Genomic DNA, 12,900 nt, shown 5'->3' on the forward strand with positions numbered 1-12,900 from the left:
GCGTGTCAGCAGAGGCGTCAGACATGTCTCTCCACCAATTGCTCGACGCATGCCCTCCCTTTCCGGCGGGAGCGTGTCCGTCGCCGGTTGCCTGAGTTCATCCAATTTCCAGATTCCGGTTAAATTCTATATCAACCTATTTATTTTAGATTTTTCTATCTTCCAAACCGTAACTCGAATTAAATCAATTCCTTCACAAGAATTCAAGATCTCAAGTCCACCTATCCAGATATATTTTTATTGTATTTTTTTAATACTCACAACGCTTAATAAATGGAGTCGAAAACTGAGAAAAATTCAGTTTCTTATCGAAGTAGGACAGTTTCTCAATTTTGTTTTCCGACACAATTTTTGGCCGCGTTTCCTCTAAAAACTTGAAAGATACCTCACCTAAATTATTGCAACTAGATTATTAAGGTCTAAATCATCTAAAACTCCCAGATCTATAGTGAAATCTTGAAACAAGAGAGGTCGCAGACTTACCTCGTGTTCTTGCCCGTTTCTTGCCGGAAACAAACGATCCAACACTCAGACCACTCCTTTTGATACTCTGATTAGTCCTAGTAGGAAACCTAATATTGAGAGTGCTTCAGTTCGGGTTTGGGCATTTCTCCCTCCTTCCTCTTCTTAAAAAACCCTAACTCTTCCTTTCTCTTTCTCTCCCTATTATTTATTATTATTTTCTTTTCTTTTCCTTCTCTTTTCCTTTCTTCCAGGTCTCCCGACCCCCCTTAAGGTGGTATGTGTGCGGCAAAATTACTTTTTTACCCCAGTTGACTTCGATCCAAATTTTGATTACATTATCATTTTTTTTAATTTATTTTCCCAAGTTCCTTGATGCATCCCGAGCATTTCTTTCTTCTGGACCGATATGAAAATCACACTCTAAGTCCTCCAATAAAATCTAGAAACTCCCAATGGATAAGAAGGTGTTGGTCACAAGAATAGAGCGAATTGTACCTATTGGGCTCGGGGTGTTACATAGACGATGATACATAAGGTGCCAAAGTGGACAAAGCGGACAATATTGACTAGCGACGAATTTGGATGTTTGAACATTCGACCACGCCTTTTAAATTTTGATTTTGTTTTGATTCTCTCCTTCTTATTAACATATCAATTTTTCTTCTCTTTTAACCTAAATAAAAAATTGATAAACATAGTTAAAAGAACCATTTATAACTCTAGTAATTAAGGAGAAAATATAGAAAATTCAACGGTCTAGTTTGTGTTTAACCCAACTTTGTTTTTCCAATCTCCACCAAAAATAGAAAATAAAAAAGAATTGATATTTACAACTATGCAACAAATATGATATCCAACCTCAAAAGGTTCATACCAATTTGCATCTTGCATGCCCTACCCTATATTAAGGGTATTAGAAAACACTAACGACCTGAAATAAGGACTTTTTTAACAAAACGAATTGTGCCACATCTTCCTTCTTCAAGACTCATTGGAAACAGCGGACCAAAAACAACCTTTCTCCTGGTGTGAGCTTCAAAAATAATGGAAGTAGGATGCGCGTTCGTTCCTGTCCCATTGGTCGAGCGTCTTCCACCCTCTCCCTTCCGGTCGAGAACTTCATTCCTGACTTGTAGCTTGGGTATTATCTTATTGTTTGCTTTAGAATCAAGCATTAATATTAACACATGTTTTGCAGGATCAAACAGACAAGCGGTAGGGAAAATTGGCATTTACCAGATCGCAAATGGCAAGTAAATATTTACAATTATCAAACAAACTCAGTTTTAAATGCTCATTGCAAGTCAAAAGACAACGATTTGAACGAACGCATTTTGGACAAGCGAGCCCAATTCCACTGGAGGTTCGAAACGAACTTTTGGCATATGACTTTGTATAGGTCAAATTTTAACCGTCTGAATGGACATGCTTGATTTGAGTTATTTTGGCCAAAGAACTCGCATTGGCTTTTTGAACGATGCAACCTTAAAAATTGCATTTGGGCAGCATTTGATGATGAATTTTACTTAAAAAATCTTCATTCCAGGAAGTTTGAATTGATACACCCTTAAAAAAAATGAAGTAAAATCTCCCTCATTCATTTTGGTCCCACAAAACCTATGGGGAATTGTGGGGTTTCTTTAAAGACTTTAAGATGTTGCATATTTAAGTCTAATAAAAGTGAGGAATATTTTGGGAATTTATAGTTCTTTGGATGTTGATAATTTGGTTGGGTTTTAAATTTCTACTTGTATCAACCCATGTGCATGCTTTGGAACTATGGATTCTGCAGTTAATGGCCTTGTAAGGTTATTTACTTGTCGCTTCTAAGAGTGAAAACTATCTCCACAGACAAACATGAGTCCTTCCAGCATGTCTTTTTCTCACTCACATGTTTGCTACGAAAATTCTCAAGAGGTCTTCGAACATAAAATTGCTCCAAGAAAGACACAATTAATCTTGAAGTTCTTACGGCTAACCAAACAAAAAGGAAAGTGCATCTAGTTGATATAGGTAGTAAGTTTCAATTCTTTTTAAGCATTTCTTAGTCATCTATACGGTTAGTATATTTAGTACTAAATTATAGTTTACCATATATATCATATTTGATATTTTACTCTTTTCATGTCCTTGTAATTTATTTAATTATAAACAGATAACTTTCACACTATTTAAGTGCGGTGGATTAAGCAAACATTCTCATGGTATCAGATTCCTTTCTATTTAACAACCCATATCCTTTCTTTTCAATGGCTTTTGAGTCCTCTATTGATCTTCCTCACCACCACTACTAGCTTTGACGCCACAGGGACAGTCTCCATGGCTGCCATAGGCGGAGTCGATTGATTACTTTTTAACTCCACCCTTTTGACCTCCAAATCACCCTTTGCCATACTCTGTACATATAACCTCACCTTCTCCAACACAATCGGTTTCCCCTTAGCCAACATAGCCTCTCTCGTTTTCTACCCAATCAACCCTTCATCCTTTGCAGAAACCCTAATCTCAAGATCCTCATTAGTGTTCTCTTTGGAAATATACGAAATCTCGATAAGCCAATCAACCTTCTACAGAGATTTACCTTTGAAATCTGGGAGCCGCACTGGCCTCTTCGCCAACCAAGTGTCGCCACCCTTCTCGCCAAAATTGGCTCATTCGTCCACTTTCGCGACTCATCCGGCTTCAACATTGTCTTTGTCCCTTGCTCTAGGTTCCCCCCTTCTACTTCTTGGGTTATACATATTCTCGCCGGAGCAAAGGAAGCTTCGTCGTTGAGATGTACCCTACTTCTTGGGTTATGCTTCTAAAGATAGAAAAAAACATGTACAAGGAAAATGATCTTTACACCACTATGAAATGAAAGAAACTATGTGGAAACAGGAGGAAGGGATCAAGAAGTACCCTAGTAATTCCAATATTAAGACACTTTCGTGGACGAAAGTTTCTTCTTGACATGTATGATGTATGAACAAAAAATAAAAAAATAAAAAAATAAAAAAGAAATAACAGAAGGGAAACTTTGTGCCACATTGCTAAAGCTTAGAAGTGTCGGGTTGGCCTCCACTATAAAACGGAGGACCCCCACTTCATTTTATCATCCTCAACCAACTCTGAGTACACTTTCTGATGGCTCAAGGCCAAAATTTTAGTTGATCCATTTTGGTTTGATTCGCTCGGACTCTTTCCTCCTAATTTCAATTTTTAGAAAGCGTTCAAAGTTAGTAGGGCTAGTTAAATATTTTTAATCGAGTTTAAATTATTTATGCATTATTTGACCTAGTTTAAATTGAGTAAGTTTCTATGCAGTATTAGGCTTAGTTTAAATTATTAGAAGTAAGTTTCTATGCATAATAGGGCTTAGTTAGTTAAAATTATTGGGAGTAAGTTTTTATGCATAATTAGACTTGGTTTAAATTATTAGAAGTAAGTTTTTACACCTAGGCTTAAGTTAAATTTTTTGAATCCAATTTAAATGATTTATGCGTAATTAGGCATAGTTAGTTTAAATCATTAGGAGTAAGTTTTTATGCATAATAAGATTTAGCTAGTTTATGCATTATGAAACGTTATGTTGAAATCATGAAAATATTACGTTCTGTCTTGTGAATTGTATGTATAAAATGATATGAATGACATGAATAACGATAAATAGCATGAAATATAACCCCCGTATAAGCATGAATGACTGATATGATATGAATAAAATGAAAGCAGGGGTTATATTTAATAATGTTGAAAATGGAAAAATATTGGGACCTCATGCATTAATGTGTGCTCTTGCATTCGGGGATACCCGTATTCCTTCATGATTGTACGGGCGCGTACACCATTAGACAGGAGAACTATCATTACGTTTTACATAATATAGTTGTAACGACTACTACTTCTAATGGGTATCTGACATAGAGAGCTACCAGAGCATGCTCGCCTGACAAGGAAAGGGATCAAGGGTGTGCAAACTGACTGGTGGGTCCATACTCGCACATATGAGCCATGTGTAGAGTATATGATACACATACAAGCTGCCCATTAAGATAGTACTATAGGAAAATAAACTATTATGATAGATGTCGTCATTGCATTCACAAGTTCTTACATCAGAACCCAAATAGGGGGTCGCTTACTGAGTATTCTTAAAACGCTCAACCCTTGTGCTACTACATTTTTCACATAAAGGCAAGACGCCCCTTGAATTTAAATATGTTCTTATCTTCTGAACATTCCATTGTCTTTACTTTGTGATGTCACCGTCAACTGTACATGGATGCCTTGACTTTACCTGTAAAATAATCTAGCACACGGCCGGAGTATTTCGAAGAATATGTAGTAAGTGTTCCATCTATAGGGGTCGTGAAGAAATGCCAACACATGTAACAATCCTTCGGACTAACTTGGAATAGTACTTCTTTACACACGACCCACACTTGCGATTGTTAATCCCTAGGCGGTTCGCACCCCTTGGACCCATCATTGTCGAGCTAGCTGTTTGTAGCAACATCTAAAGGTCAGTGAACCCTTGAGTGTCATACTCGACATCATCACCGTCATTATCGTAACATCCTGGTTTTTACTCGTCAAAACGGTAGAAATTAGGTTGAAATTTGAGTACCTGAGCCGAATAAGCCAAAGGGATCGCGAAAATCCAAGCCGAGCTGTCTAAGCTGACCACGTCGAAGGAGTCGTTTGCAGGTGACTTCGATCATGGCGCAATACGAGGGCAACACGTGTGCAGGTGACTTTGATCGAGGTGCGGGTCGAGGCATTAGTCACGAATCGTAGGCTGGGCTGCGATCACAGGTCGAGGCTTGAACAAATACTTTAGGCTCTTCTGGTCCATATATACTTGTATGCTTTCTCGATAAACATAGTGTGCCACATCTTATGGGCGAACACCACGGTTGCTAGCTCCAAGAAGTTTCACAAGTTGTCTGGCAATGGAAGGACTGAAGCTGATACCATCATGTCCTTGAGTTCCATGAAGCTCTTTTCGCATGTCGATGTCCAAGTGAATATCTTACCCTTCTTGATGAGTTGGCTTAAAGGTGGTAATATTTTGGAGAAGTTTTTTATAAATCTTATGTAATAACCTGCCAACCTTATGAAACTTCGGACTTCTATGATCGTGTTCAGTTAAGGCATTTTCATTACTACTTCCACTCTAGTCGTGTCTACATAAATTCCTTCTTTTGTTATGACATGCACAAGGATGGCCACCTCTAAAATCCAAAACTTGCCATCAGAAAACTTAGCGTATAACGGCTGGTTTTGCAATCTTGTCAATACCATTAGAGTAGATAAGGATATCAACTATGAATATAATTACAAATGTGTTAAGAAAGTTCTTGAATACGGCGTTAGTTAGTCTAGAGGACAATCGTGAATTTGTAGTGATCATACCTTATTCTGAAGGCAATCTTAGATATGTCTTTCTCTTTGATTCTTAGTTGGTGATATACTGACCTTCATTTATCTTGGAGAATATTAAAGCCCCTTACATGCTTGAAAAATATATGGAAATTAAAAAAAGTATGCTTGAAACCTAGTCTCCGTTATTGCTCTCTAAAATTTTGAATTAAAAAAAGTAAAAGTATAATATGGAAATTAATTTTCTATTATGGTCGTTCGGGCCTTTCACCTAGTCTAATTTTCATAATGTCTCATGACCTAGCTCAACGGTAGCAGTTGGGGTTCGGTTCAACGTTTTTAAGGGTTGGTTAGGCCTGTTCGTGATCCTCGGGAACGGTTCAAGTTATTTTTAATTATTAATGTAATAATTTAGTTAATTGCTTGCTTTAAAATGCCAAGACCAATCGCCTTTAGTGTGTTTAATTAATTATGTATTGTGAATGTATGTTTTAACTAAATAGAAAATGTATATACATAAAGTATGCCATATAGATTTAAAATCCCACCATAGGCTAAGCATGTTTCATGCATTACAAGTATGTTATAAGTGTTATAATGTGTAGTATGCATGTTTAGGGATCCATGAGTGACAGATATAAATTGTTATATTATTACATGGAATGGATGATTATATAATTGTTATATAAAGCATGTTAGATGCATGTTATAGGTTATTTTCTTCGTCATAAAACGAGTTAGACGTTAAAATCTATAACAAAGATAAATGCATGCTCACTTAAGGTTAACAACCAAGCACGATCGATTTTAATAGTTAAAATAGGTCGATATCTTGTAAAACTGCGGTTACAAGAAGGCTCACCTGGCACGATCTTGTCTAAGGCTGGAGGTACTTAAGTTGATGGTTTATGGAACACCTGCTACCTAGAGATCGAGCCAGTACTTGAGCTTAGTTAGCCCAGTTTTATGAGCATGCGTGAGTGATGTAAGTATTTTTTTTTAAATGAAAAATCACCTAGACATCATAGTTAAAAATCAAGTATAAATGTTATTCTTGAAAAAATCACTTAGACTTAGGTTATATTTAATTAGCCGGAATATACCTAAGTAATAAGTATACCCAACCGTCTAAAATACCTAGTGGGAGGAAAAAGGTATATGAGATACATCGTGTGGAAGGTATTTGCATGAGTCAATAACAAGGTGAATAGAGAAAGTATTTATAGTAAGTGGAAGAAGGAAGTATATCAACACATCCTATGGCCTCCACCACTATGTTGCACCGTGAGAGTCCCATGTTCTGCCTGCATGTTGCCCAAGAGAAGCTACCCATTCGGAGGGTCGTAACATGGGAGTCGGAAGTAACGCAAACTCCAGAAACCTACAGTTATGCGAACTACTGCCCATGTGATCAACAAGTTTCCCCAACCAAAGCTCGGATTCATCTTACCATTTGAGATACTAAGGGACATGAAACCTACAGTTAGTTACTTTGGAGTATTTGGTTGTGTTTGCTATGTATTTGTGCCTGACCATCTAGGTAGCAAGTTTGACAAGAAAGCAGTCAAGTGTATATTTGTTGGATACGAAAATCAAAGGAAAGGATGGAAGTGCTGTGATATAACAAGTGGAAAATACGATACATCAAGAGATGTAGTTTTCGATGAAGCATTTTCATGGTGGTCCTCGGAGAAGAAAGTCTTACCATATTCAAAGATCGAAGAAATTCTACAACAGATGATGGGGGAGCAAACTACGCAAATTCAATCAAATGTTGATGCGCCTGAAGATCCAAGTGACATTGATATTGACAAGCAAGAGCTGACTCAATCAAGCGAATATGATAAAAATGAAATGACACATCAATAACTTAGGCGATCAAATGGAATCCGAAGACCAAATCTTAAGTATGCAAATGCAGATATGGTAAAAGATAGAGCTTGCGAACCAGAGACATATGAAGAGGCATCATAAAACTAAGTTTGGCAGAAGTAATGAAAGAAGGAACTATAGCCCTGGAGTAGAATCAAACTTGGAAACTAGTGCCAAGACTAGGAGATGTCAAACCCATCTCTTGCAAGTGGGTCTACAAAATAAAGCATCGACTGGATGGATCAATCGAGAGATACAAGGCTCGACTCGTAGCTCGAAGATTTTCTCAACAATATGGACGAGACTATGATGAAACATTAAGTCCAGTGGCAAAGATTACTAGTGTACGAGTCCTGCTAGCACTCGCAGCAAGTAAAGATTAGAAACGGTAGCAAATAAAGGCAAAGAGTTGAACGATAAAACGACATAGCGATGAAGGTGCTACCGACATTGGTTTTCAACTTTAACCGTTGGATCTACGGACCCTTGAGTCTTGTTAAACATATCCAAATAGCAGCTCAATCCAACGATTGGATATGAATATACGATTGATTTTCTTCTGCGGGATGGTTCTGCAGCCAAATCTGGTTGCAGATTTTCTTTAATTACAATTTTGTAATTAAGTGGAACTTCAGAGGTATTTTGGTAATTTGGAACTCCTTTCTTTCTTGTTCCGTGCTACGAGTCTGTCAAGATACAAATCTGGTTGCCGTGTCTGTCAAGATAATGTCTCCTACTGTCTTAACTTTAGGTGTGATATCCTTTATATATGGAGTCGTAGCTGAGAACAAGAAGGTAAGCTTTGGTTCATAAATTGTGCATTTGAATAGTTCTTTCTTGGACTTCTTGGATTCATTACAGACTTGAAATTTGAATTTAATATATCATATAATTTGGAACTCCCTTCTTTCTTGTTGTGATTGCTAGGCAGCCTGCATCTAGAACTCCCATCCCAGGCAAAGGCACTGTTATCTGTCAGTATCCAGCAGACCCAACTGTGGCCCTGGGATATCTCTCCGTTGGGTTTCTTCTTGCTTCTTCAATTGCAGGATACCTCTCTTTGTTCTATCCTTACCAAGGAAAACCCGTTCCTCGAGGTTCCATGTTTAAGAGCAGCACTTCCTCTATCTTCTTCAACATTGCCCTGTAATTTCTCTTTTCAAATCACATCCTTTACTCTTAACTGTTACCTAAAAGTGATTTGGAAACGTTATCAATCAAGCTACCTCTGTGTTTCCAGGTTCACAACTGGGTTGACTATAACTTTGCTCGTTTGGCCTACAATCACCGAGAAAATTCACTTGACTCGCAATGTTCATCAGAATCTCGAGACAGCATGCCTGACTGCTAAGACTGGTCTTCTGGGTGGTGGTGCATTTCTATCCCTTGATTCTTCCCTCTTCTGGTTGGTTGCCCTGATGTGGGCTGGAAATGCTCGAGAGGACTACTTTGATGAAATAGAGGAAAACGGAAACAGTGTTGAGGCTCTTAAGAACAGCGCATGAAATTTCTTTGTTCCGGGAGGATAATAATTCAATTTTGGATTTACTAGTGATTGACTATTAAGGACTTAATTTGAATATGATATTCCAAGGAAAGTTCATAAGTAAAATTATAGCATAATTGTATGAGTTTTTATTTTCACTTTTTATTAACAAATGACAACATTTTTCATTTTCAACTTTGACATAACTCAAACTCAACTCTATTAGAGGAGTGGTAACCTATAATAATTGTAATAAAAAAATAAAATATAAAATATAAAATTATTTAGTAGTTTTGAACCGAGAAATATGACATGAATTAATATGTAGCACTTGCCTTAAGGTCGATATCTAAAATTCACATTGTCAATTGTACTCGAGTATAAGGAGAATGCTTGCTAATGCAAACCAAGTAAGTGACCTTACTATCGGTTTGGTTAAAAGTTGATGTTTGTATGATGATATGTGTCTTGTGGTTCTATACGTGATATATGCTTGATATGTGTGAAATGTTTACGGAACAATGTGACTATGGTGTGTGTATAAAACGATATGACTAAGATATCTTTATGAAATGATATGACTGGGATATGTTTTTGAAATAATATGACTGGGATATATTTATGAAACGATGTGATAAGAATCTGTTTATGAAATGACATGACTATGATACGTTTATGAAATGATATGACTATGATATGTTTATGAAATAATATGATTGGGATATATTTATGAAACGATGTGATAAGAATCTGTTTATGAAATGATATGACTGTGATGTGTTTACAAAAACAATATGACTATGATATGTTTACGAGATGATAATTCCATGATATGTTAGTGATACAACGTGACTATGAGATGATACGTGAATGTTATGACACGTGATATGATGATGTACTAATGATATGATAAATGTTATGGTATATCACGTATTGCGATATAGTACATGATATGTTGATGACATGATGTATGTATGATATGACATAATATGACATGTTGCACGATATGAATGATATACGACAAAAATGTGTGGACATAATGCACAACCCCAATTTATGTAAGGAAACTATAATAAAAATTATATGATATGAATGAAAAATGGAAGGGGTTGTCTTTCATCATAATGAATAAAAATGTTGGAATCTCATGCATCATTGTATGTTAATGCATCCAGGAATATCCCTCTTTTACGATGATACGAACACGTACATGACGAGGCAGAAAAATGATCATTATGTTTATTATAATACTACGACAGTCGCTATGTCTGACGGTGTCCGACATCAACAGCTCTAGAGAATACTCGTCTAACCATGAAAGGGGCCTAGGAGGTGTGCGAACCGACTGGTGGGTTCATACTGGCAGGTGTGGATCGTTTGTAGAACAGTAAATACACTTCCCATTAACTCGTTTAGTATAGACACATAAGGAATATAGACTTTTACAACATGTCCTACACATGATTGTATGTGTTTGCATCTAACCCCAAGGTCACTTACTGAGTATTGCTTATAATACTCAAGTCACGTGCTACTGCTATTTTAGGTAAAGACAAGACACCTCTATACAACTAACAACTACATAGCCGTTGAGACCATGAAACATGCAAAGGGTAGTAGTATTTATTTTCTTAGAGTTAGATTAGAATAGAGTGTTTTTAACTATAATGCTAATTTATTTTATTTAATATTTTGTTGTGTCGTTTTAAAGATGTTTTTGAACACGTAACTCTATTGCAGTGTTTTAAGATGAAGTCTAAATTTTATGATAAAGTTTAAACGCTTATTTCTTCACAAAATGATTAAGTTATGATTACGATAGTGACTCTAGGTAAGTAAAAATCTACGGTCGTTACAGTATTCTTGTTTGAATGGAAGGATATGCTCCTTGTATTAGAAATTTATGTCAGATGGGTACAAATTAAGTTACAAAGTTGAGAATATATGAAGTTCTATAAACCATTAAGTATTAAATAATTCTTGGCTTTTGAACTTAAAGTATTAAACTTCTAATTTAACATTCAAACTACAATTATTTTTTTTATAAATCGCCATAGAAGTTGAATATCGATAATAACTTTTTTTTTATGTTGTATATTATACTTTCAATGGTTGATTTTTTTTTTTTTAAACCTATCAATTATATAAATGTAGATATATATATATATATAAAGAAGGCGTGGTTGAAAATTTTGCATCATGCAACACCCTTATTACCTAAATCATTGGCCTTCGACTTGCAATAGATCGTTAGAGGTTCTCCTTCTTTTTAATTAAGAATCGTCACTTTCTAAGGTGACCCCGGATATTGGAGAGATAAACAAGTGAAGACATTCAAAGTTGATGCAAAATTAAACAACAAATCAAATAAAGACAATTTTGACATTCATTTTTTTTTATGTGTTTAGAATCTGTAACGACCGTAGCTATCCTAAGCGGGTTAATTTGATGTGTATTTACTATTTTACATACGGTCTACACGTACGAGTATGGACTCACCAGTTGGTTCGCACACCTCTTGGGCCCCTTTCTTGTCAGACGAGCATTATCTAGGAGCTGTTGATGTAAGACACCCGTTAGGAATATTGAATTTCGTAGCATTATAACAAATATAATGATAGTTTTCTTGTCTTGTAGTGTATGCATTCATACCATCGTAAAAGATGAAGGGGTATCCCCGATGCATGAACACACAATGATACATGAGGTATAACGACCCTAAATTTCCATTTATCTCGAGTTGTTACCGTCATCATCATCTAAACTCGTATGCAAAATTAAACATTTAAAAACTTCATCATAAAACATAACCTTCATCTTTAAACACAGTCATGGACTTACGTTTTTTGAAAACACCTTTAAAATGACACGATAAAAGACTAAAGAAAATAAATAAACCTTTATATTAAAAACATTCTATTCTAGCCTAAGTCTAAGAAAAATAAATGCGACTACCCTATGCATTTGTCATGGTCTCAAGTTGCGATGTCATCGCCAGCCGTACAGGGACACCTTGCCTTTACTCGAAAAAAAAGTAGCTCATGACTTGAGTATTTTAAGAAATACTCAGTAAATGACCCACTATTGGGGTCAGGGAAAGCAAACACATGTAAGTCATGATCTAGGGACTTATCCTTTAAAAACCATCATAGGGATGGCCTCAAGTCTCGGATAAATTGGATGGATCCACACGTGCGAGTGTGAATCCTCAGGGTTGTGTCTTTAAATTTTTTTTGTTATAATGCATCGTGACATTTAATACAAAACATCGTCATATTAAGTCATTTCATTATCATACGTGTCGCATCATCTTATTATTATGCATCATCAACATCATGTCAACATCATGTACATCAGAACATCATCACATCATTATCTAACGTCATCAAGTCATCATATAAAATCATTACATCATCATATAATGTCATCACGTCATCACATGACATTATCACATCATTATATAACATTAACACATGATCATATAACATAATCGCATCATTATCTAACATCATCAAGTCATCATACAACATCAACACATCATCATCTAACGTCATCACGCCATCATATGCCATCATCACATCATCAAATAACATAAAGCATAAATGACACTTGTACGAGCCACCGGACACTTGTGGTCATACATAAGACAAGTCTTCCGACCGAGCTGATAGTAAGGTCACTTACTTGATTAGTTTAAAATGTTGTCACGAATT

At 36.1% G+C, this 12,900-nt stretch overlaps 1 protein-coding gene across 1 annotated transcript; it reads left to right on the forward strand.

Moving 5' to 3' along the window:
• Positions 1–5,671: 5,671 nt before the first annotated feature.
• On the forward strand, positions 5,672–9,206 carry LOC111473706. Its single transcript, XM_023119140.1, has 4 exons — positions 5,672–5,822; positions 8,396–8,496; positions 8,633–8,847; positions 8,942–9,206. Exons 1-4 carry the CDS (start codon positions 5,672–5,674, stop codon positions 9,204–9,206), a joined length of 732 nt encoding a protein of 243 aa, XP_022974908.1.
• The last annotated feature ends 3,694 nt before the right edge of the window (positions 9,207–12,900 follow it).

The sequence above is a fragment of the Cucurbita maxima genome, unplaced genomic scaffold (assembly GCF_002738345.1).
Source record: "Cucurbita maxima cultivar Rimu unplaced genomic scaffold, Cmax_1.0 Cma_Scf00143, whole genome shotgun sequence".
Taxonomy (NCBI): domain Eukaryota; kingdom Viridiplantae; phylum Streptophyta; class Magnoliopsida; order Cucurbitales; family Cucurbitaceae; genus Cucurbita; species Cucurbita maxima.

Excerpts from the sequence above, each read along its gene's own strand:
- LOC111473706 (XM_023119140.1), top strand. The coding sequence starts at position 5,672 with ATGGCCACCTCTAAAATCCAAAACTTGCCATCAGAAAACTTAGCGTAT. Across the intron at positions 8,497-8,632 it reads TCGTAGCTGAGAACAAGAAG|CCTGCATCTAGAACTCCCAT; the intron begins GTAAGCTTTGGT and ends ATTGCTAGGCAG. Across the intron at positions 8,848-8,941 it reads ATCTTCTTCAACATTGCCCT|GTTCACAACTGGGTTGACTA; the intron begins GTAATTTCTCTT and ends CTGTGTTTCCAG.